This window comes from Anoplopoma fimbria, chromosome 15 (assembly GCF_027596085.1).
Source record: "Anoplopoma fimbria isolate UVic2021 breed Golden Eagle Sablefish chromosome 15, Afim_UVic_2022, whole genome shotgun sequence".
In the NCBI taxonomy this organism is placed as follows: Eukaryota; Metazoa; Chordata; class Actinopteri; order Perciformes; family Anoplopomatidae; genus Anoplopoma; species Anoplopoma fimbria.
The window spans coordinates 11,840,421-11,861,442 of NC_072463.1; the positions used below are offsets into that span (position 1 = coordinate 11,840,421).

Below are 21,022 nucleotides of genomic sequence, written 5' to 3' on the forward strand. Positions count from 1 at the left end.
GTGATGATTATGGAGAAATGCTCTTAATTTGAATTGTTTTGGCCAGGATAATCATGACATAAAAGTTTCATATCACCCTTTGCCCAGTATTCTTTTAAAGCAGTATTAATAATTTGTTATGGCCACGACAACTATTTTCAGCTTGTAAAGTCACCTACTGCTGTTGGGAACAAGGTTGATGAGATAGACTGAACCAAAACAGTAAAGTTTCAAGACCACGAGCTGAAAGATCCTTTATGTGTTGTTTCTTCACAAAGAGCGAGCACTTACCCCATAATACACAGAGCCGTCTGACCCCCTGTGAACATTAAGAGATGGACTGGTGCAGCTTTGACTCTCCTCTCTTACCCTGGCTGCCTTGTACAGGTGTTTCCACTCGGCATGGATCCTCTCGAACTGCGTCCTGTTGCTCTGACTGGACGGGACCAGAGTCTCCAGCGCCGTGATGTGGGCCTCGCAGTCCTCCAGGTCCTTCAGGATCACCTGAGGACACACAGTGGGACAGACAACTGTTGGTGCATTTATATATATATATATATATATCTCATCTACATATTTAGTATGATATTGTAGCACAGTCTTTCATAATGAATGAATCAATCGCAACAATAAAAGCAGTGAGTACCTAACTCAAGTGAAATGAAGTGAAACCGATGGCTGCCTGAAGGTAGCATAACACATTACAACACTACAGCATGTGTTCACAAATGGCTGTAATGATAAGTGTAATTCATAGGTAGCAAATCAAAAACAGAGCATTCATCATGTAGTTGGTAATGGAGCCAACTGTGTGAACATCATTTCATCATCTGTATGTGATAAAGCCAACACTGATCTTGGCACTGCGGTTTTCTTCTGGAACTTCTGAGGAGTTGCATGCCTCCTGATGTGAACTCATCTAAATCTGCAGGAGGTGACAATGAGGCCGTGTGCTCAGAGCATCTGGTGCTCCGGCAGACATATTGAGTGGACTCTGACTAGGCTGTGGTTAAGGCTGGGATTAAACTCACCCCGAACTGGTCTGACTGGCTTTTCTTGGCCAGGATGTCAGGCTGGAGGCCGTCAGCTGCCACTAGCTGGTCCCGGAGAGCGGCCAGCTTGGAGCGAATCAAATCAGAGGCGTCGCCAAAGTCCTTGGTTCTAGAGATTAAGCCCTGAGAGAGGAGGAGATGAATCATTAGGCGTGCTGTTACACAGCCAGTCATGAGCACGTCCTCTTTGTTTTCAGCTCCTCCATAAAGAAATGAGGTCTGCACAAGCAGCTCAGGCATCCTATAATATAGTGCTTTATCATATCCTTCAAACACTATTTTGAATTATATTTGAAATTTAATTTCATAACTTTGCAGGGCTGATAATGTGTGATTATTTAGCTTGTGTGTGTGTGTGTGTTTCTGTGTGTGTTTGTTTCTCCTCTCTCCAATGGACATAACAAATGAAATGTATTAAAAACTAAATGTGGTGTGCTGTTTTTATGTTTTTTTTATATATATATACACACATGAACACATATCGCTGACCTTTGGAGAAATGTTGACCGAGGTTTTTTTCTTATGCGCATTTTGAAGTATTGAATTAGAAACGCTGCATGGTAAAAAATTGCTACGACTTCCTCAATGGAGCAAACATGTTTTAACGTTCGCTTGAGGTGTTGAAGTTTTATCTTTTAACCAAAAATAGTTGATGTGCTAAACTGATTATGGAAAGGCCTTTGCAGAATAAATTCTGACGTAGAGAAGAGTGATCAGCTGTTCGTGCTGTCGCTGCCTCCCCAGATAACTATTTCAATTGTTGTCTCTGCACAACATGAAACTTGGCCAATACCAACATGAAATTTAACATGAAACAATTCCTAAAGACCTCTTTCCATTTTTGTCTAGTAGATGGTAATGGATGGACTTGTACTTCTATAGCACCGCCCAAAGCGCTTTAACACCACATGTCATCATTCACCCGTTTACACCCATTCATACACTGATGACAGGGGCTACCAAGCAAGCTGCCACCTACCTGTAGCTGAGTTTATTCGCTCCAAACCAGTTGATGGAAACACGCATTTCTTTCTTTGTGACATTCAAAAAGTTTGCTCAAAATGTAATACAAACACTGCTTGTGAGGCAAGAGGTGTCTGTTTGTTCATTTTCATATTTTGTAGTGCAAGGATTAAATGACCACAATGGTTTTTTTTTTGGTCTTTTGAGATAGTCACGCCGTCAGATTAGGCAATCATAGAGTTATAAATTCTTGCTGCGTCTTTTCTAACATATGACGATTGGTCTGAAACTGGCAATGACTGTTGTTCGCTGCTTTTTGCGCCATTAAAGAAACGGAAGTCTTAAAGTGCTACCCTTAATGACCTTCAGCACCTCTGTAGAGGGACACTTTTGACTTTTACTCTGGTATTTATAATGCATCATAAGTTTAAAATAACTATTGGATGAAGCCCGATGGATGACAGTAGCATGTTGTTACCTGCAGCCTGCTCTTCCTCTGCAGCAGCTGAGCGTGAAGCAGCTCTCTGTCTGCGATGGCGGCACCCAGCTCGCCCTGCAGGCTGTCGGACCCCTCGGGACCGAACACCGAGTCCAGCAGGTCCCCCTTCACCTGCAGCAGGCTGAGACGCTCCTGCAGCTGGATGCTGCCCTTCAGCAGACGCTAGAATAGAGGGAGGGAAATGGAGAGCACATGAAGTCTGTTGTTTTCAAACCTATATTCAGGCCAACCCTATTTAAAGGCTCTGCACTGCTGAACAATGTAATGGGCTTCCAAGAAGATTGTAAAAAATTATTTTAGTGTATGAACTTTCAAAACTTTCAAATCTATGGAAAGCCATTTAATTCAATATTAAATACATGAATAAATATATCAATAAATGCATATAACCATGCATCCTAAAATAAATGAATCAAGAATTATATAAATATATAATTTAGTCAATATAGTTAAATAAATAAATATGTTTTTATTTTTAAAAGGATGTTTTCATAGGAAAAATCTTATTTATTTCAGGGGACTTAAAGAAAAATACTTTTTTTTCTGAAAATGGAACAAAACGATAGTTTCAGTGCTTGAGACTATGAGGTCGCCCCACCAATTGTACACTGGACGTACAAAGATAAAGATCGGCAACAAAAGATTAATCTAACAAGGTTAGAAAGATTTGTTGGGTTTAATACTTTAGATTGGACGCCATTAGATACTGCTTCACAGGAACACATCTCATCTGATGGTAAGTGCTATGGTTAGGAAGTCAGCCAGAAGATCTTTCCCCATTTACTGCTTGGAGAAGAAGGCTTTGCTCTAAAATCCCCCTGAAATATATAAAAGTAGAACTTTGGAAAGAAAAACGTTTTAATTATTTATTGAGCTATATAAACTCATTTATATATTCATTTTCACAATATTTATAGCCTCATTTTTTTGGATTTCATGGGCCTATTTAACTATTCATGTATATATTTAATATTGAATGAATTGGTGTTCCATACAAAGCCCAATAGCTACTCGCACATCATTCAGAAAACTTCTCCAGCAGAATTTCATACTGGAACTTCATATGGATTTTTTTTAAGAAAATATTTGAGTGCTGCCGCAGTGACGCAACTCTTACACAAGCTTTGACTTTGAAATTTCTTTTACATGTATTCTAGAAATTGGAGAGTTATAAATCTTTCTGATCTTTTTTTAGAAAGGCGAAATCTGCGGGCAGCAGGGGGAAAGCAGACGTGCCACTTTTTCAGATTTGTTTTTTTCTTCTCCTTAGTGACCAAACTCAGGCCACATTGCATCCTGATGAGGTATTGAGTGACATTGTTTATCCTCATTGTTTTATGTGATTGTGTTACAGAGTGAGCATGAGAGCCAGACATGCAACAAAAGGTTCCACTGAACAGTTTTCCGTCAGAGCTCCCGCTGTGTCTCTGATGTAACAGAAGTTAGAGCATCTCGACTTTGGGCTGAAGACAAATTAGAACGACTTTGCGAGGAAGGAAATAAACTGTAAAATTCATCACATTCGATAGCCGTCTTTGTCTGGTAGATACAGCAGCTCTCACAGTTTTATGGAATATGTATCTGACAAAGAATCAAAGATGTCTGCTGATGAAACTGCTCAGAACACTTGAAAAGGAGGTTTTGGTCCAGATTGTGTTGTGAAAAAAGCAGAATAATCACAGAGTACTTGAGATTTTAGCAGGAAACTACTGAAAAATTCAGAGCATTTCTATTGACTCCACACAGCTCTCAACATGGCGGCATTGCTTACAGAGATAGTCTGTCAACAAAGCACAGAGAAGCTCAGAAAACAACACACAGAGGGAGAGTGGCTTCATCCTCTGCTCAGGTAACCATTACTGCTCTATATCTTAACATAGATAATAGTTATTTGCTGCTATATTAATGCTCTGAATGTTGTATAGAGAACCGTTAAACTCATCTGTCAATCAACCCTAAATGAGGTGATTAAGAAGCACGTTAGTGGGGAGATTTTCTCTCATCATTCAGAAAGTGAGAAGTTCAAAAAGAGGTGCGTTCTCGGGAGTGAAACGTAGTGATCACCTGTCATATTATTCCACGAGATGTCTCTTGTTGATATTGCTACTTATGACATCTGATGCCCAGTGGAAGTTTTACCAAAGGATGCTAATCCATCATTTATGACCTCACCAACATGGTCAATAAATGAATGACCTGCCCGTCTACGGTTCTTCACTTTTACTCCTCTTGGTTCTCTGTTAGAACCTGACCTGAAAGGCGACAGTGGATCTTTGTTTTGGCATTCTGACCAAACTTCAGGTCTCAAAGCAACATAGTTCAAGTTAATGAGGACTTTAGAGTTAATAGGGTGGTCGAGAAACATGTGTTTAGTGTGTGTGTGTGTGTGTGTGTGTGTGTGTGTGTGTGTGTGTGTGTGTGTGTGTGTGTGTGTGTGTGTGTGCGTGTTTAGTCACGGCGCTGTCCAGAGTACTGAAACAGAGCTGGGATTGATAGACAGACAAAACTTCTTGCTTTTCACTGTTTGCTTTCGGCCCTTATTACAGTGAGAGATTCAATCCCCCCCCAGCTGATTTAAGAGAATCTTTACATTAATCAAAAATATATTTGTTATTCAGCCTTTCTGATCTCTATCACCAAGATGCTGCTCCGATGGTCCCGCTTACTTGGATAGAGTAACTAAGTCTACATGGTGATGTATTCACACACACACTGAGGAGTTTTGTTAATAGGCTGATATTTATACCAGAATAGGCTATATATATCATAATTTATTGGGAGAAACTAAGCTATTCTTTGTCAAATCAGACATGCAGCAACCCCATATAACCCAGAATGGGGGTGCTGAATTGTCAAGGTCACCTCTATAGTAATTATATACCATACCAAAAAATCATCAATCAAAGCCCTTTCAAGGACAAAGTGTGTGTTTTACCTCTATACTCTGGACCAGCAAGGCGATGTGGGAGAAGTCAGTGACCTCGGCGGAGGCCTCCAGAACCTGAGAGACCATGTGGCTCCACTGAGCGTAGACCAGCAGCGGGTCCTGGAGGACGTTTCTCAGCCCCGACTCGGACTCTGAACACAGCCTGGTCGCTCTGCATTTCACACTGAAACATGAGCACACGCAGACATTGACCACAGAGAACTTTACTCGGGAAACAAAACTGACCTACGAGCTGTTATTAGGATTTTGTACATTCGAATACGTGAAAAATAAGAACAAAACACTTTTATTTACCAAAGGCAAACAAAAGTAAATCATCACACAGTGATAGAGCTTGTATCAAGGTTCTTCACAAGTAGTTATTAATTAAAAGTTTCCCTACAGGTGTCATCAGGTTCTCTTCACAATCAAACTAGTGATGAATTATGTAGTTTAGAGTTTCTTTGCTGACATTTATCATGTCCATCAATCCATAATCTTCAGATTTTCCGGCCCGGGTTGGGGACTAGAGGCTCAGCAGGGTTTTCCAGATGTCCCTCTATCCAGCAACGTTTTCTAGCTCCCTACAGGAGGGTCCCGAGTTGATCCCAGGCCAGATGAGATATATCATCCCTCCAATGTGTTCTACCCCGGGCCTCTTACCAGTTGGACGTGCCCGTGCATCCACAAAAGGGAGGCGTCCAGGTATCAGATGCCCAAACCACCTCAGCTGGCCCCTGTTGATGCAAAGGAGCAGCGGCTCTACTCCGAGCTCCCTCTGGATGTCTGAGCTCCTCACCCCGTCTCTGAGGCTGAGCCCAGCACCCTACGGAGGAGATCGTTTTGGCAGCTTCTATCAGCAATCTCATTGTTTTGGTCACTATCCAAAGATGAACTCCCAGAGGGAACAACCCACTGTTGTTCCACGGAGAACTGCGCCCATTCATGGTGTCCTACTAGAATAATTGCATGTTTTGCAGCTTATTTAGATGGAAGCTGTGTGCTTTGTGGCTGTTCTTTTGTTGCCTTTCAACTTTAATCCCTTTTCCCATTTTGTAAAATAGCCAATCACACAGCACAGCTGCTCCCACAAACCTGTGCTTTTGTTTATTTTCTCTGACGATGTCCTTATCAGAAAATAATTAGTTTATCTGCAGCTCAGCAACAACTGTTGTTGAACATGATGTTCATGAGCCACAGTCCATTGTCTGACAGAATTGTATATTGTGAATTCAGCTGCATTAAAAACACAGTGAGAGAGGAGGGAGGGAGGGGGGGGGGGGGCAGTACAGAGTTTCCAGCCCATGACTTTCTCCTTTGTTCTCACTCTATAAATATAAAAACACTAGGTTTACTGTGTATGTCTGAAGACAAAGTCAGAAAATAAATCAAATGCATCATTAAAAATGTATTTTCAGTCATTCGATCTTCATGATTCATAATGCAAGCTGCTTTTGGCAAAAACAGATCTGGCCCGTAAAGAGGAGGCGTTCCAGTGACAGAAAAGTCCGCCCTGTTCATTGGCTGTAAGCATTTCATAGAGGGATGGCTGAAAAACACTGCAGTAATACTTTGACTAATATGGCTTCAATGAGACATTTTGTTCCCAGCACACCTATGTGCACTATGTATTATACTATATCTTTGGAAGAACATGTTATTAAGACCCTTACACTTGTTGGTTTAATAACTATGAACTTGTGAAGAACACTGATCCGAGCCTGTCTGACACCAAACACCTTGACCCTGTAGAATTAAAGCTATCCTCTAGAGTTCTTGGCGACTAGTGGTGCTGTAGAGACACCGGTCGCTGTTTTGCTGAACATTCCTGCTGTTGGTTTGGCGCTGATCCAGTTACCCGCGGTAACACATCAAGGAACACAGAGCGTGGTGAATAAGACTCCTGACTTATGTTGATATGGATGTGACAAATGCACACACAGAGAAAGATACCTGATGTGAACTCTGTTTACAAGAAAACTCCAAGACCACCTTTAAGAAAAAGTAAAGCCAGACTATTATTTATAAATCAATTCTCAGCCGTTACTAATGAATTCATGCTCGGTCTCAATTGTCTCCTCACAAAGGGAGCATTTGTCACAGGCGACATCAAGGACTGTCAGAGTGTGACTGTGCAGTTATTTATGGGGATGCATATATCAGGCGCCTCCAGTAAAACGTGTGTTTTGATGATTGTTCTTCGCTGTGATGTATGATCTTCATGTGCTGAACGGTGTTTGTGCAGAGTTTGTTTTTCACCATCATCTGCTTAAGTTGGAACGTTTCTTTGTGCTCTTCGTAAATCTCAGTTTAACCCCTTAAGAGTTACCAGCGGGGTATATTACATGATGACTTGTTTGAAAGCAAACCATAGTCCAACATAACCTGATGGGCCAGCCAGGTGGTGATAGAGAACCATTTGAGAAGCTGGAGTTGGAAACATATCATTCATATCATTCACCCATTCACACACACCGATGACAGGTGTCCCGGCATCATTAACTGGTGCATTCTGCCACCAACTGTTAATATGCATTAAAGGAGCCATTGCCCATTGGACCCAGACCCCATCGTCATCTAGGTCTTGGTTTACCCGACCTTGGTTTGTGTCATTTCCTGCCGAGTACAGAAATGAACCGATATACTTACAATTTGATGCATTTCCTCAGTTGATTGTGTAGGCTTCCCTGCTGAGTCTTTAATAACTGGTACTCAAAGTACTCAAATTCTTCATTGCTGAGCCTGTATATCATGAATTCACATTCACATTTCCTATTTTAAAATGAGCGTCACTATGGTAGATAAACAAGGACATTTTTAAGATATTATGTGGCCTAGATTTGGACCCTGAGGGTTCTTCAACAGCGGCAAGCTTCCTGTCACATACCTCTGATGTTCTTTGACAACAGCCAGGACATCATCAGAAAGGTGACGCGAGTCCTCCGAGAACCTGAAGAGCTCTTTGAGCTGAGCCTTGAGAAGTTCCACTTGGGACTCCTCCCCTGCCAGAGTATTCCTCACACCCTGAAAGAGACAAGTATGGAACACGAGCAAAGTGAGCTCAAGCTGCAGCAGCAAACTGAGAGGTTGCACACTCGCTAAGCTGCTGTCTGACATAGTGCTGTACCGGACCGCAAGAAAAAATATACAATTTAGAATTGTTGATGCTTTACTGACTTTAAAGTGGTTGAGATGATTTTTAGCATTGTGGCAAAAATAAGTTGTCTGTAGCATTGTAGATGGATCATCAATGATCGTTAGTATTGGCGGCAAAAGAGCATGATTGGGGATCTCTAAAGTTATATTTGATCCATTTTTCATTTGTGCTGAACTGATCCACGAGCCGTGACTCAGATCCATGATACGATCCAAACCCTGAGTTTTATGATCCGTTGCACCACCAGTTTAATGCCATGTTCGTGGCATATCAATAGGACCATAAATAGTCAAAAAGTCAGAATCCTAGTATTAATTCTGATCTGGAGATTTGGGGAATTCCTGGCAGCTACAATAAGTCTAAGTTCGCTGAAAGAACTACAGAAATGTCAACAGGTAAAATGGCCGCTGAGGGAGCCCATTGAAACCCAATAATAGTGGTGCCAAGCCGTTGTTCTGATGGCCCCTTGTTCTGAAACTCCAAAAGATAAACTTTGAAATGAGACAAACATGTAACACTACAGAAATAGCTCATTTAGGCTCTTTACATGGTGTGACTACGAGGCTAACAGTGGGGGTAACCATCTTGGAATAATCCCTGGAAAATGTCAAAATAACAGGAGGTGTTCCTGTTCTTCCTATTCTACCAACACTGCATGAATGCAGCATGAAGCCACATATTTCCAGAAGTTAAGTTCCCAGAATGCACCATAAAAAATTGTCATCTTTGCACATCAGAAACAGCATCATCAGTAAACTTCTAATGGACCCTTTTTACACCTTCCTGTGTCTAAATGCCACACTGACACTATATATATAACGATAATAAGTACTGATGTTAACAGCAAACACTGTGAGCATACACATATTCATACTAAATAAATGTATGTAGCACTAACAGAAATTGAACATTATGACTTTGGAACATTTTCACATTGAAAACTTAAGGTCTCAAAGTACACTTTTTACAAGTTTTCTTTGTTATTTTATCTCTTTTTTTCTCTGAGCTGTCTGGAGCATCCACCCCTCTCTTTTCAGCTTTAAGCAGCTCCTCCATGTTCGTTGCACTTTTCATTTTGAGGCAACAGACCTCTCTCTGGGTGGATATTTTGACAAGACATAGGAGGAGCAACAGGTGCGTCGAACAAGAGCAACAATGGCTCCGTCTCATTTAGATGTGCCACCCAAAACCACAACACCAAAGCCCATGAAGTGGCTCATAGTAAACAGACTGCGGCCGTTACTGATGCCAGTCACGGTGGACAGAATGACACAGCTGTCGATAATTAACGCTAAGTAAGTTTGCTTCAGGTGTGTCATGGAGAAAGCACCGACGGCGTCAGCACTGGCCGTCTGCTACCTGGCAGAGCTAGACGAACGCAGCCGTAATGACTTTTATCAGCTGCAGCCGTGATTAGCCGGCTACGACACATCTGTGAAAAGAGTCCGCTGAAAAGCACAGCTGCGCTAATGTGAAAAAGCCATTCTTCCAGCAATTGACATGTGCTCTCATGAATTATTAAACACACTTATTCAAAAAGACAAGATAAGATTTGAGTTAGGACCATTACTAGAGATGTTCGGTAATTGTTTGGCATTTCTATCCATTTCATCATAGAATATTTCAGCTACAATGGGGTATTTGCAATGTAGATGAACTGGAGCTGTTTACGATTCCATATCACGTCTTAAAATAAAAAGTAAAAAAAAAAAAAAACGGTCACAGTAAACTGACAGCCTGTCTAGATTGCAGCAGATGACAGACAGATGAGACGACGGTATCGTTAAGCATTCCGGTCACGGCCAACAGAAGTCGCTCCACAGGTCCACAGGAGTTCTTCTCTGTGAACAGTGAATGCTCCGTCTCCTGCTGATTCTGCCCTTTATCCGTCACACGGTGCAAAAAGGCATAGAAAAGCTACATTCTATGGAGGTGAAGCTTGTCACTTTTCTGCCGCACTATGCTGCTCATCAATCCAAGGCCAAAAAAAAAAAAAGATGGATGGATGTCGCGGTGTGAGGGATCCTGATAGAAATAGTTATCTGACTGGGACTCTGCCACACCTCTCTGAGGCACTCATTCACTGAACCCACTAAAGCGACAGGGCAGCCAGATTGTGTTTCCAGTGTGCCAGGAATGTGAGATAGGTTGTAAAATATACTGTGATGGAAAAAAACAATCCAGTCAAGAGTCATCATGTCAGGGCACGTAGATAGTATGAGATCTGAGAGGAATGATGTTTATGCAAAGAGGATAGGAAGCGAAAGAAGGTATAAACATGAGAGAGAAAGAAAGGAAATGAATGTGTGCAAGCCACACAGAAGAGTGGATACTAAAAAGAAAGAGAGAAGAGATGGCGGAGGACAGATGGAGTTCAAATACATTTGGAATCCTGAAAGAGAGTGGAGATTCAAAGATTCAAACCTACAGCTACGCATCAAATCTCAGTCTCGTTACTTTTACATGTGTCCGCAGCACCGAGTAGCAAAAATGGTCAAATACTGAATACAGAGACTGGAAATGTACCTTCAGTCCTGTAAGAGTCCTCCAGAGCAGTGAGGAAAGGTGGCAAGATACGTTACTAACTTACTAACCTTTGGGAGCGTTTTTTATTAGAATACAACATCTTGTTTCGATAAACAAATGTGTTTATTTACATTATATTATATAATATAGATACATTAATGTGTTCATCATTTCAATGTTGCAGCTGGTAAAGGTGGAGCTCATTTTAATTTATTTATATAAATCCGGTGTATTACTTTAAAAACAGCTGGGTTGCTTGTGAATTCCCATGGGGACTCATAAAGCCTTATTGATATACTATTGTAATTCATTTATCAATCATATTTTGTGTTGTTTATCGGAATCTTCACAGTAACTAAAGCTGTCAGATCTATGTAGCAGAGTAAAAAGAATGCAGTCTAATCCAGAAACGTCTCTGAGACGATGATGAGGATTTTCATGCTCATGGAGTGCATGAGAAAGAAGTGCAGACAGGATAGTGAGATCTGAGTGGCTGGATGAAAGGAGAGATAATTACATTCTCCTGTTTAGAATAGCTTGAAAAAGTCAGGACAGACAGACGCAGCATTTTCTGTTACTCATACGGTTTGAATAACTAAACCAAAATACAGCTGAGGGGAGGTGAGAAATAGAAATACTGACTTGCTGCATGCATGGAAGGATTTCATTGAACTAGACTACTACAGTGAATAAGGGTGGCACAATTCTCAAAGCCAACTATTTGATTTGACTATAGACTTTCAATTTTCAACTTCTTTTTTTCCCCAGCAGTGACACAGCTCCACTGGTGGCTGAAGTCTCAAAATGCAAAGAGGATAGGAAGCGAAAGAAGGTATAAACATGAGAGAGAAAGAAAGGAAATGAATGTGTGCAAGCCACACAGAAGAATGGATAATAAAAAGAAAGAGAGAAGAGATGGTGGAGGACAGATGGAGTTCAAATACAACGCGTTGTTTTTTGTCAACAACGTGTTCCTTGTTTACGCAACTCATTGGGGAGGCAAAATGGTGCCACACAATGGAAAGCTCGATTCGATTGATTTTTGATTAGGAATCAAAATCATGACACCACCAACAGTGAATAGAAAAAGCATTACGTGATTATCTGTGCCACCTGATTATTAAAGTGCATGTAAACCCGCTGGTTGTCTCCCAGTAAACACAGTCATATCGCCCTGCTCTGCCAAGAGGAGCAGCACAGTTTAGTGCTGTACTTGATAGTCAACAGTTCTCTGTATGACACACATTTGTCAAAATCTGATTATTGTAAAAGGCAGCAAATTATAACAACACTAGCGCAGGAAGAGTTACTGCACAATTGTTCTAATAATTAAAAAAAGAAAAAACACACAGTACTGTTGCAATAAAGGTTCTGGTTCCAGTGTCGGCACTGGGTGATATGCTGTTGGGCAGCACTACAGAAAAAAAAATAAAAAGATTATCAATCTTGGCTTGTAATGAGTTTAACTAAGTCTGTAAAGTGAACCCAATGCTTCATGTCTTAAACGTGCATTCTCTCTACTGTCCATCAGGGGGCGACTCCTCTGGTCGTATAGAAGTCTATGAGAAAATGACTCTACTTCTCTCTTGATTTATTCCCTCAGTAAACATTGTAAACATGAGTTTATGGTTTCAATCTCTAGTTTCAAGTCTTCTTCAATACAGCATGATGTTCATTTAGTAAATGATGCTCCATTTAGAGTCAAACAGACCATAAAGCAGGGTATGCTTTAGGGCGGGGCTACACTATGCATCTATAAAACTTCCACCAAACTTTATAAGATATGTTTAGAAAGACCCACCGTGTATTTCCTCCACTGGCCCACCATTTGCTCCTCTGTATGGTCGGTTCGGTCCCTAGCCTCGCGGCCCTCCTCCAGCTCCTGGTCCAGCCCCTGCAGCAGCACCCTGAGCTGGCCGATGTCTTCTCCCAGCCGCTGGCATCTGGCCATGTACTGACTGTGGGAGTCCAGGCTGGAGCGCAGGCCGTCCTCAGACTCACACAGGCCCTGCCTCAGCCTGTGCCAGCCCAGCCTCAGCTCCTCGGCCTCCTCCACCACCATCTCCGCCCCAGAGGGAGAGGTGTTGCCCCTCACTGCCTCCGCCACTCCCTCGATATGCTGCAGGGTCTTCTCCTCGCCGGCTACGCTGTCGTCCAGAGCCTGACATGTGGGGAGAGAAGAAGAACCATTACATTTAATTGGCTTTTTATTTTTAATGCAAAGGTACAGTTGGAAAAATTATAATATTACGACTTGGTTTCAAATCAGTCAATCAAAATATTTCTCTGTGACATGAAATATTTGTGACAACTAAAAAAGGATAAGTTGGTAACAAAGGCCAGTAAAGGGGAAAAAAAAAAAGTCTGCCGACACTGGTACAGCACATTAAAATGCCAACATTTATGTTAAATATCATACATGGTACCTTACAAATAAAATACACAAAATGTCATGTTTTAACATTTATAGTTCTCAATTTGAGACCGCTTTAATTTAAGCTCTCGTTTCTGTATAAGCGCTGTGCTGCCTAACATGATCTTTAAATGAGTTATTTAAAAGACCTTTAATGAATATATTTATGAAATGTTAAACAGTAATTAAACATGTAAAAAAGTGTTGGTTTTTTTTCCAGACTCCATAACAGTCAGTAATATCGCAGTGAAATAAAAAACCCAAATCATCTGAGCTTTAATAAACTGTGCAGTTGCAGTTGAATAAGACAGAATTTGGATTTATATTTGGAATACTGCAGTGATACATGTCTAATGCTACACACCACACTTCCATAATGTCTTACTGAAGTGGCAACATTCACAATGAGGATTATTAGATCTATTTTTCATTGGGTTGGTACTTTTAGAGCATAAAAGTGAATGTTACACAGATGAGAATATTTAGACAGTTGTTTTGGTTTTTTTAACGACATCAAACAGCAGCTTCCTAATTCAGCTTCAGTGAGTCTCACTTGTAAGGCTTTGAGCTTGTTCTCGGCGGTATCCTCCCTCTCCATTAGATCAGTGAGCTCCTTGGTTTTTGACAGCAGCCAGGACTGGAACCTCTGAACGCAGCCTTGGTACGTCTGCTGCTCCTCAGCAATCTTCTGAAGCAGCGACAGACGCTCCTAGCACAGCAGGAGACATTTTAGCATTGCACTGTTCAAAAATAAATGGAGACCTTTCATCACACATTACAGACTTTAAATTTGGGTATCTGAGCAAGGAGCGTGATCCTGAATTAGTATTCCCCCGTGAGACTGAGATCTGTTGCCTGTTACTTCAACTACAAGACTTTTGAGAGCACGTATCGCAGAGACTAATCAGGAAGAAGCCGGTTCACAGGTAGGAGGTGCGTCCGGAAAGCACTATCCCCGTGAAACACAGCGACGTTCCCATTGGGAGGCAAAAGTAGAGATTTGCCAGCAGACTGGTGTGCTCATGTGAATGCATGAAGTGATCTCTTTAGACTGACAAGGGTGTGTGGGAAAATCTGACTGACATTTGAAAGAGCTGTCTGATAAAGGAAGAGGAAGAGCCGTCTCATTGTGCAGCAGAAAGCATACGTGTGTTAATGTTGACTAATCCAACAGTATCTCTCCTCTGAATACAATTCAGTAAACGGTTTGCAGATTTGATAATAGACACAAGAATAAATATCACATGTATATACTGTTCTGTGACTGAGGGATTCGCTTGAGCAAAGAGTAAAGTACAGAAGTTAACATGAATTAAAGTTTGAAATGCCTGCTGTTGATGTAAACTAAGCAAAAAGTATCACTGATTTGTGAGCACATATTTTACTTTCCCTTAGTTTTAAACATAATGGAAATCCCACAAAGACAATTACACAGCCTCCCCCACACCACCGCCTCCTCAGTGGAAACACATTCAATCCATTTAACCCCACAATCCCTGTTCCCTTTGATCCCTCGCAAAACTACTCTTAAACATAGTCAACAAAATGTGTGTGTGTGTGTGTGTGTGTGTGTGTGTGTGTGTGTGTGTGTGTGTGTGTGTGTGTGTGTGTGTGTGTGTGTGTGTGTGTGTGTGTGTGTGTGTGTGAGATCAACGAATAAGAGCCCAACAAAATATCTCAAGCCTACAACATTGCTTCTGCAAGTTTTTTCAAGCTCCGTGCTTCCTGTTACAGAGACGCAGTTCCTCATACAAACAAAGGGAATCTCTTTAGTCTCACTCAGGAGGATTCACAGGCTTCCACTGCACGGTTCACTTTCATTTTCTTTCTTTTCCAGTGTCTGTTTATTCATTTACTTTTCTCCTCATGTGCTAAAAGTATAATTAAAGTATCATTCCACACACATTGCACCAGCTAACCTGTGTTCAGTTTCACATAAACCACAAGCCTTGGGTGCTATACATCCGTTGCATTAGCATGAGCAGAGCTGCCACACACTGGGTGCAAGGCTCCGTCCAAGCATTAACCCACCAGGGCTGTGCTCGAGATCAACTGCATCGAGTCCAAGTCAAGCCCAAGACCGGTTGCAGTCGAGTCGGATTCAAGACCGAGTCCAAAGACGAAGCTCTGTTCAAGGCTGAACCTCGAGCACACAGCTTTGATATCAGCTCATTAGGTTCATGCAGGCAAAATGCATTGTAGGTAACAGACGAGTTGTAACAAAGGTATAAATAGCGAAGTTAAAAAGTAGATTACTATCCCATTAAACATGCGTACTCGTTACCACCAAGCTACTACAGCAGCCACCAGCGAGAGCGCTACATTTTTTGAATCAATGTTTGAATTTTGTCTGAACTCAGTTCAAAGGGTTGAAGCAAAAGAACCAACCAGCGACCATCAACAACCAACAACTATACTCATACAGCTGTGTTTGTGACGGGCTCCATACTTGCAACAAATTCGAAGTCGGGGAAACCCTTAGTCTGCTGTCATTTTACATTTTTATACATGGAAGCACTGAAAGAAATGGACTCACCATGCATGGAATGAATTGCATAAAATTCAATTTTCTAGCAAATGAGCAATGCTACTGCAGCTACATCTCTGACACATCTGTAGCAATGGCTTTGAGCATATGCACACCTTGCATGAAGTTACCCAACAGGCTGTACTGCGGTAGAGTCTGACCACATACATAAGCGCCTCACCTCGGCTCTGTCCCTGACATCGTTGTAGGCCTCCTGCAGCCTCTCCTGGGCCTGGGGCTCCACGCTGGGGTCCTGGGTTCTGTTGTGCAGCGTGGCGGCCTCGTCCAGCAGCCTCTCCAGAAGCAGCGCCTGGCCGTGGATGTCGCTCACCACCACCCTCTGCTGGTCCACCTGCCAGAGCTTCTCCTTGACCCCCAGCTGCAGCTCCACCGCGACATCCAGGCCGCGCTGCCGGCTCGCCAGCCAAAGCTCAAACTCCTCGTAGGCCTTCAGGTACTCGCCCCAGTGAAGCCACACCCACTCTATGCGGCTGGGTGAGAGGTGAGACACGGGAAGAAGAGTTAGAACGTCGCTCTGAAGCATGGCACCCCCCTTCCCTCTGAGGTAATCACTGTGAGCACCAGTGCTCAGCCAGCGCCATGTTGAGGAACATGAGGGGGAAAAAGATACATCCTGTTTTTGAATTCAGCACCTTCAGACAATTTTAGTTATTATCGAAAAATGAATTGAATTTCACTTCCTGAATAAAAAAAGCAAACTATTTTCTGAGCAAAGCAACTTATATTAAAATACTACAACCACAGCATGTCTATGCCATTCTGTGTTACATTAAGAAATGTAGTTGTAATACAGATAATTGATTATGATTAACCATAATGTATAATTCCATTGTCATACTCCAACCTTCACTTTGTACAACAGATAGTTAAAGAGTGTGGTGGCCTTGCTTTTCAACTCATACTAAAACTAATATATATATATATATGTGTGTGTGTGTGTGTGTGTGTGTGTGTGTGTGTGTGTGTGTGTGTGTGTGTGTGTGTGTGTGTGTGTGTGTAGCGTCACCATGATAGCAAGTAAATGATTCACCTAAAGAAATATGCTCCATAAAGGTAAGGCCGTACAATGGAAAGACCCCCAAACAATTGTAGCTGACATGCTGATACAAAATCCAGCTTTTAAAGACATTTTGAATGCTCTATGTGCGTGTAGCTTTCAGCATATTTGATGGTTCAGGTGTTGAACAAATACCTGAAAACACACATCTGAAGCTACTCAAAACTGATCATCAACAGCTTAACTGTGAACGTAGCCAAAGGAGACCTCAGGGCAAACTAACCAGGTGTTCCAAACATATAATATCACACACACACACACACACACACACACACACACACACACACACACACACACACACACACACACACACACACACACACACACACACACACACACACACACACACACACACACACACACACACACTCACACTCACTCACTCACTCACTCACTCACTCACTCACTCACTCCACCTGAGGTGTGCAGCGAGTAGGGCAGCACCTGTGACAGTGGATGATATAGGTGCTGGTCTCCTCCCACAGGCTTTTCAGGTCTTTGAGCTTAGCCTGGGTGTGGTTCCTCTGCTCTTCGTCACCGCTCTGCAAAAGGTTCTCAGCTGCCACCAGCGCCATGTCCATCTTCACACGACCCTCGTGCTCCGACTGATGGATCTTCTACACATTCAGTGACGCACAGGGAATACAATTAAGGTCAATATGGAATGTAAACATAGTGAACGGTATGTATTAAACATAAAAACTTGCATGTGGTGAAATTACTGGGAACTTATTAGAATGTGTTGATGAGAACAGCTTTCTCACACAACGTGTATCATTACAGCTAATACTTAAATATCAAAATTTAGACCACATCTCAAATTAGCCCCATTACTTAGCTGTCACTCTTCCTGTCGAGCATTTTGACACAAGAGAAGATTTTATTCATTTTAATCATGCGTGTTGCACACATTTCCCCTAAAGAACAACATTAAAGTATCATCTAATGAGCAAACCCCCCCCTCATAAGTTATATTTAAGATGGGACTTTTTGAGAACTTGCATTAAAGGCCAAGAAAACAACAAACAATAAAGAAATAAAGATGTGACTATAAACGGTTCCTCTGCGACTAAAAGGAAGATGATGAAATGATATATTTAGGAGCATTATGTGCAACATGTGATTTTCTTTTAACTATTTCATTCTGACAACTATAACCAAGAAACTATATTACTTTCAATTTCTAAAATGTATTTATTTATCTACATTGTCAAACCATCTAAGGATTACATGTTATTATATTTAAGTATTTTATAAGTATAGAGGTGTGTTATTTTTTCCCCTTTTTCATGACTGAGGACATAATCACATCTTATGTGTCTGTGTCCATGGTTTCTTCATTTTCTTGTACATCTACTAAAACGTAATTGGACATTGGCTCCAAATAAAGGATCCTCAGATACCGTACCCTGGTCAAAGACCAGAAACTGCAGCGGTCCCCATGCTGGACTCTAATGGCAGAGTACTAAAGTGGCAGCAGAGGTCAGAAGTGAAGTATCTCACCTCCGTCTCTCTGAGTCGGCCCTCCAGGGCTTCACGGGGCCCCTGGGTGTTGTCGTTGGCCTTCAGCCTCTCCTGGATAGCCCGCATCCAGGAGAGGGCCGCTTCCAGGCTCTCCATGAACTCCTGCTGCTCCTGCTGCGTCATGGCCAGTCCTCGGGCTGAAAAGAAGAACAGAAGCAAGACTCTGTATCAGCAGGCAGATAATGTTAGAGGGAAAGTCCACCAATTTTATTTCGAAGAAAAAACTATTTTTAACTTGTTAACAAAAGCCGGTGTTACAAACCAGGAGCGTGACATTTGAAAACATCGACGTTAACAAAGTAGCCATGGTCTAATAAAAAGTTCAAAATGGTTGCGTCATGAGAAATGTAGGTGCCAGTGTTAAGTGGAGCTTGTGCAATACTACGAATTAACAATGTCTTTATAAATGAGATAGTTTACGCTCTTTTATAAATGTTTATTAATGTTAGTTTAACTGTACTGCTTGCAAAAAGCTTGAATGTTTTCTTATTGAAAAGCTCCGTCAGATGCTCATCAACGCTGACGCCCCTCTGGTTGTCAGATTACCCATCGGCCATCTAGAGGAACAAAGATTTGATGATATGAAAACAGAAACAAACGCCACACCCTACTTCCACTGCTCCAGTTTTGGTCACTCTTTTCCAAAAATCTGTCTCTCGGTTGTCCCCCAACTGTGTTATTAAAAGCAACTGACACAATAAGAATTTTACAAAGCTCTGGTTTGTATTATAAAAAAACAGCAGACACGCTTTTTTGTGACTGCTCATGTAACTCTGCAACACAGACTGGAAACCACTGACCTAAGGCATGTATTTGTGTCCACCTCCTGTAAAACTGGAGATTATATATTTCACACTTTTGGATGAAATTTAAACAACTTGTCCCCTGTTTTGTTATGTGTGTTTTATACAACATGGTCATGGCACAATTCCTGACTGCATTAAGGCCAGCGAGTCAAACTCAGAGTGCCCTCAGGACAGACCGCTGGAGGGAAAAACTTCTCCTGAGAGAGAACATAACTGGCAGAGCTGGTGAAGAAGAGTATGGAGTCACATGTGTGGCAGGGAGGAGGGAGGAGTCCTTGGCACTGCAGGAGCACAAAGAGGAACCACAACATTTCTGAGAGGGAAAATAAAGCTCAGGCAGCATGACTCATTTCTCCCCACCACCACCACCACATTCCTTCTCTCTGCTTGTTAAACTTGGTAATATGCAGAACTCCCTGTTCTCTGTGAAAGACCAGAAAAAAGTTATTTTAACTTAAATCAAAATTTCTATTGCTAATACTTTTCTTTAACTCTATCATTTGTTTTTAATGTTTTCATTTTGAACAGAACAGTGTCATTATGATCAATGTATCCAACACCTGAGTGCACTGGACAACCTGTGTAGTTCTCAGGTCAGTGTGTGTGTCTCCCCTTAAACAGAAGACAACAGCTGACCGTCTCACGTGATCTGCAGAGTGAAGTAGTTCTTTGGTTTAATGTTTAGGGTCACTCGAGCCCCGCCCCCTCTCCTCAGTGTGACAGCTCGCGCATTAACACTAACCTTAATCCAGTTCACGCACACGTGTCCTCTCGCTCGTGATGCAGACCGCGGCTGTCGTCTAGTTTGAACACAGAGCTCCAGTCTGGTATTTAGACTGGTTTACGGTTCACATCCCCACTAAACACAGCAGACCCAAGCCTCCACAGACCGCCAGGCTGGTTTAAAGCACGAGAGTTGTCGTTAAGACAGCCGCGTGAAGCACTACTTCATAGGAATCAAACCACTCACGGCTGCGGTCATCAGGTGAGCTGCCTCCGCGCTGAACGCCGTCCCGACAGGAAGTAGAGCCGAGCTCCGGGGACTCATGCTGCCTTCACGGACTCCTCGTAAACTACAGCTCCACGCGGCAGCACAGCAGAAACACAGACACTGACTAAACGCAATACAAGGCCTTCCAAATGTTACAGACATAACAACCATGACAGTGTTACTGAAGTGATGGGTGTTTGCTTCCTTAAAGGATAATAAAAAGGGGCTGTGGGTGTACATTACTGTAACACTGCAAACATAGGAGCAAAAGGTGTGTTGTTTCCTAGTTGTATTATTTTAATTAAACATGATGATAAAAATAAATTATCAAAGAAAAACTTTTAAAAAGATGTAGCACAAATAGGCCTATAGTACAAGGAAATTATTGGGGGATTTGACGTGTTTTACCACAAATTATTCGTATTAAGGATTAATAAATACATAGGACTCATCATTTTCATGTTATTTACTGTTTTTTCCTCTAAAACAATGTATCTTACAGGCACAATACATTACATTACATTACAGTCATTTAGCAGACGCTTTTATCCAAATCAGTGTATTCAACATAGGTATTCAAG

General features: G+C 41.9%; 1 protein-coding gene across 2 annotated transcripts in view; it reads right to left on the reverse strand.

The window, feature by feature from the left end:
* syne3 (spectrin repeat containing, nuclear envelope family member 3) overlaps window positions 1-20,576 on the reverse strand; it is a 41,426-nt gene extending 20,850 nt beyond the window's left edge. Inside the window, exons 1-11 of one of the 2 annotated variants that reach the window (XM_054614139.1) lie at window positions 20,421-20,576; window positions 18,624-18,781; window positions 17,565-17,737; window positions 16,224-16,533; window positions 14,069-14,224; window positions 12,904-13,263; window positions 8,307-8,443; window positions 5,429-5,603; window positions 2,473-2,655; window positions 1,011-1,154; window positions 349-483 (exon numbers count right to left, since the gene is read on the reverse strand). In XM_054614139.1, the coding sequence (XP_054470114.1) occupies window positions 349-483; window positions 1,011-1,154; window positions 2,473-2,655; window positions 5,429-5,603; window positions 8,307-8,443; window positions 12,904-13,263; window positions 14,069-14,224; window positions 16,224-16,533; window positions 17,565-17,737; window positions 18,624-18,767 (1,917 nt within the window). In that variant the 5' untranslated portion in view covers window positions 18,768-18,781; window positions 20,421-20,576. Of the gene's footprint in view, window positions 1-348; window positions 484-1,010; window positions 1,155-2,472; window positions 2,656-5,428; window positions 5,604-8,306; window positions 8,444-12,903; window positions 13,264-14,068; window positions 14,225-16,223; window positions 16,534-17,564; window positions 17,738-18,623; window positions 18,782-20,192 lie in introns of both variants that reach the window. The other variant, XM_054614138.1, reaches the window with a different exon arrangement.
* Between the last annotated feature and the right edge of the window lie 446 nt (window positions 20,577-21,022).